The following is a 4,973-nucleotide window of genomic DNA, read 5'->3' as shown; positions in this document are numbered from 1 at the left end:
GTAAACACCGTATAGAATCATCCGAGTGTAGTGAAAGTTCACACGCTGTTACAATCATTAGGAAGTGTTATATTATTAATGAATTCATGTGGTTTGTGAATAAGATGGGAAAATAAAGTGTTAAACATACATTTTATTCTTCCAACGCAAACCTCTGGAATTATTAGTGCGATTTCAGAGGGCAAATAAACGGGAAAGAAAAACAAATATTAAAGTGGAATTTTATTTGAACATCTCTTGTGTAATACGTTGTGAAATTAGATAGTGGCAGATGTTTGTATTTGTATGAAGGTTTACCTATTGATTACAAAAGTTTTTAATCGTGAGGAAAATATCAAACGATTTCTGTGATTTTCTGTTTGAAACAGGGATTAAGATGGATACAATTAACGAATCACCTGCCCAGGATATTCCTCAGCGGACAAAGTCGATTCTCGTTCATCATGGATCTGTCGACACTGACGACGAAAGTTTTTTTCGGACACCCATGCGCCCGAGGGCAAATACTGACCCAATTTCACCACGTCCGTGTTATCATGTGCGTTTTGATCTACCAGATATCGTTGTTGACGATTGTAGTGATAATGATGAGGAAAATGTTGACCGCTCACGCCCTGAGGAAATAAACAAAGAGTTAGCAAACACTGAAGAAGGTGCGTTTTTTGTGTTTAAATCTCCACCGCGGCAACGCTCAAATACATGCCCGGTGAATATGTTTAGCAAGCATAAAGAACGCCGGAATAGACCCCCCACACCACCTCCCGCAGAAAAACTACCTGAGGACACTTTTCCCCGCTATCCTTCTTGGGAAAAAGTTCAGTTTTCGCCTCACTCATTAACAAGTGTTGAAGAAGCACGCGAGTTTGTTGTTACTCAGGAAAAAAGTGTGACTAAGTCAGAATCACCCACAAGATCAAGGAAAACAGTGCATACAAGAACGGTAAAATCATCGTCAATGAAGGAGTTTAAAAGTTCTTCTCCGAAACGGTCCGTGCCTAGATTACCTAATGGGCATGTTGGAGCTAAGTCAAACACTATACACACGACGGCGTGAGAGTATTAAGAATATATATATAAATATATTGTGAACAAATTTTAATTTAAAAGGTTCACAGTTTATACGTGTTTATTTATTTGTAAGATATGTTTTTTCTGGAAAATTTATTTTTATTTGTTCATTAAATATCTCTATTAACGTGGCTTGGGTACATTTAAGTATTAAGTAGTACTTTATTCATTGAATAAATAATTAAATGTATTGAAAGTACATTAGTAGTCATTTTTTGTTAATATTGTACGATTGCACGTTATACAAATGTACGTAGTTTGCTTATACCTATATTTTTCCATTTTACAACAAATGGAGAAAAAACCCACAAAAATGTTTAGTTCTTTTATAACACATGTAGAAAACGTTGAAAACATATGTAGAAAACGTTGAAATCATATATAAAAGAATAGTGTCAATTGCAGGTTTTTTCCATCAATGTTTTTGACATTTGAAAACTATTTTCGTACTTTGTTACTCAACTAGGTCTAAAATGAGATAGTTATGTATTCATACACAATAAAAAAAACAAATTTCTTTTTGATGTCATTGTAATACAAATTCGTGCTTAAATGAACGCAGGCCACTTTGTAAATGTTATTTGCATAATGTATGAATAATTGTACAAATTTAAAAAGCCTAGTTACGAGATTTGCTTTATGGAGCTTTTTTATTGTTTTGTATCTATCTAGGATAAAATGTGAAAAGCTTTGAGGTTACTGTATAAATACAGAAATTCTTATCACTCCTTATTGTCAGCTATGAAAACAAGTAAAACGCTATAGGCGTGAAACTTCTGTATTGTAACTTGTATGTTAATGTCCGTACATACTGAGACAGGTTTGTTATATGTTGACATAATAGTTAACATACATTTACATCGTGTTTACATTTTCTGTGAAGCAAGTACGAGTATTAGTTGTTTAAGGAGAATATTCTTTGTTAATATATTGTCTATGATAACAGAAATCAGTATTGATAGGTAGTCTTTACATTCCATAAATGTCTGAATTTAAAAAAAAGGAGATAAGTTTGTATTGTTCTCATTATATTTTGTTTAAACATGTTTAAGACTTGTTACCTTATTCATAAAAGTGACAATAGTATGGTGGAATGTCTAATTGCGATAGTAATGTAAACAAAGTGTAGATACGCAGTTTAAACAATATACAATGGACTTTTATATAATTATGTCAGGGTCATTTTTTGAGAGTTGAAGGTTGTAGTTTTACGCACATATTTGAAATTGTATTTTTTTCTTCTTCCTAGTTATTATAGATAGTATTTGTTTAAATTAGTTATGAAGTTGAAGGGAATACGAGAACAGTTTAATGTGTACTTTAACTATTGAAGTGTGCTTAAAATGTACGGTTTAAATGGTAATAAATGCTTGATAAATATGACAATCAAAAACTGTTGCTCAGTTTGTCAGATATAATCGAGTGTGTGATTCATGTTAACACCGAACAAAAATCGGTTTGATAATAATGAAATATGTTTATTGTACGTTTTATTGCATTTTCGTTTTTTTTTCGTTTTTTTTTGTTTTTTTTTCAGAAAGAATACCTAGAATGAAAAATACATAAATCCTGATTGGTAGTAATAAATCATTAATTCTGAATATAATCCCGCATTGAAGTTACAAGAATTTATTTCTGTTAGCGGATTTTGTTTTATTTGTTGTGCGTGACAAGATTTCTGTTTTAGTGTTTGTTTTTAACTATCATAATTCAACACATATAGTTTTATTTTTTAATTCAAGTAATGATTTCATTTTATGTTAAAGGTTTAAACCCTGTATTTCTTCATAGTAGTGTTAGGTTTACAAGCAGAACAGTTTTTTTAAGATTTCTTTTAAATAACAGAATGAATGATTCTTATAGGTTTCTTTCTTTCTTTCTTTCTTTCTTTCTTACATTCTTTCATTCTTTCTTTCTGCCTTTCCCTGAAAACGCTTGTAATATTTGTTGAAGCCTCCAAGAAACTATGCTATCTATCTGACTAATAGAAGATCGGTGGCTCTGCTCGGTCTTGAAACCAAACATAAGAGGAAATCTCGGCTTTTCTTTCACCGATAAAGCTTGAAAGTCACAGTATGACCTACTTACAAAACGTAAGATATATGTTATGTATATGGAAATATATCCTACCAGAGTATATCAATTTATAAAAAGAATAAAATTAACCATTTACTAAATGTATTTCCTTCTATTTACTGATGAAGATAAAAACCTACATATCTATATGTGCTATATCGTTTACTCATTTTAATAATGAAATAAGGTATAGAAAGAGTTTCTGTATATAGTATAACACCATATGGATAAGTTTTGATATGACATGATATTTTACGACAGGATATGATATAATATGATATATGAATATGTGAATTATATATTTTTTTTAAACATATGACTGTAAAATAATATCAAGCCTTTGCATGTCAGCATGTATTACCTGTTAACAAAGGTAATCTGTTGATAGCACCCGAAAAGAACCCAACATTTTTGTTCACTGACAGGCAATTTGCTCCTATTTTCCTCTACTAATTTTGATAATTTCATTAACGCCATGACATGCTTTTTGTTGAGATTTTTGCTCAGTTGTTTGTTTTTTCTTCAAACTGCATCATTCGAACCGATCTTTCTTATTGTTGCAGACATTTTGGTTTTCAATACATTATAGTTCATTCTATAAAAACAAATAAATTGTCTAGGAAAAAGAAACATATTATACAAAGCGACTTGTAAATGATTCACAGATTAATCACGGCGGATATTGGAAAATATGATAGGATATCCAAAATATCCAATAAAGCGTCTGGTTTTTGTTTGATTTCTGCGTAATGCCGTGGCTAAGGGTTATTTTCAGAAGGTGAATTGAAATTATTTTATTGTTTTTATCGTCATATATAAAAAAGGGAATTAAGGAATTTAAGTTTCCATCGAAGATTTTTCTTTTCTTTTATGTTCTTATTTTATAACTGAGCTTTTTGAATTAAAAATTTTAATGATAACACACTCTATTAGATCGGTTAACGTCGATTATTTCGGGTAACATGGTAATAACTCGTCTTCTTTCCTATCTATTTGTAGTACTTTTTTTTGTGACGTGAAATATGATGTTTACGTGTTTACTTTGACGTCATTTGTCAGATGCTATTTTAAAAGCTGCCATATATACTATTGAAAGTAAGTTTTCCTCAATGAACACAAATATAATCTGCACTAATGTAAAGTTATGCTAATCAAAAGAATCTCAGGAAATTTACTTTTAACACAAATTTGCTCATAGTTCTAGGTACAAACTTGCACGTGCAACTTAGATAGCCAATCCTTATTCCGCATGCCTTTACCAACTGCTCGTGCAATTTACTGAATTAGTTGTTTTCCTGCCATTTTTCTTTGACGCTGTGCGAGACTATATAATAAGAAAGAATTAGATAAATTAGTCTCATTCAACTTTATTTGAGATCAAAGTCTATTTTATATTGAGATGTTATGTATGTAATTGTTATATAATTTATCTGTTGTACAGATATGATTAAAGATATTGAAAATATTCTATTTTTGACAGATATTTCATATTCTGTTTAAAAATCGTTTATAAGTATTAAAATGTATAATAAAACAGAAATTATAAGAATTTTTAGTTTGTTCATTTCTTCTAATCTTCAATTTCCTGGTTTAAAGACATAGGTACCAAACTTTAAAATAGAATGGCCTTTCTGTACCGAAAACGTTTATCGGGAAATAAAGCTAACCTGTTCAAATCTCGAGGTTTTGTTACGCATACTTCAAACCTAATTTATTTCAATTTAAAAGTTTGATTTTTATCTCATGAAATTTTTGCAATCGTAATTTGATTATTTTAAGCCAGTCATGTTGACTCAACTGTTTATTATATACATCGGTATATATGTGTC

The 4,973-nt window shown here is 30.4% G+C and overlaps 1 protein-coding gene across 1 annotated transcript; it reads left to right on the top strand.

The window, feature by feature from the left end:
- The first annotated feature begins 372 nt into the window (after window positions 1-372).
- LOC132715298 (uncharacterized) lies at window positions 373-4,693 on the top strand. Its single transcript, XM_060698294.1, has one exon. It carries the CDS (start codon window positions 377-379, stop codon window positions 1,052-1,054), a length of 678 nt encoding a protein of 225 aa, XP_060554277.1. The 5' UTR covers window positions 373-376; the 3' UTR covers window positions 1,055-4,693.
- The last annotated feature ends 280 nt before the right edge of the window (window positions 4,694-4,973 follow it).

This window comes from Ruditapes philippinarum, unplaced genomic scaffold (genome assembly GCF_026571515.1).
Source record: "Ruditapes philippinarum isolate M1 unplaced genomic scaffold, ASM2657151v2 ctg7570_1_1_1_1, whole genome shotgun sequence".
Taxonomy (NCBI): Eukaryota; Metazoa; Mollusca; class Bivalvia; order Venerida; family Veneridae; genus Ruditapes; species Ruditapes philippinarum.
Note: the sequence above shows the minus strand (reverse complement) of the source record. Positions and strands in the feature narration are given on the sequence as shown.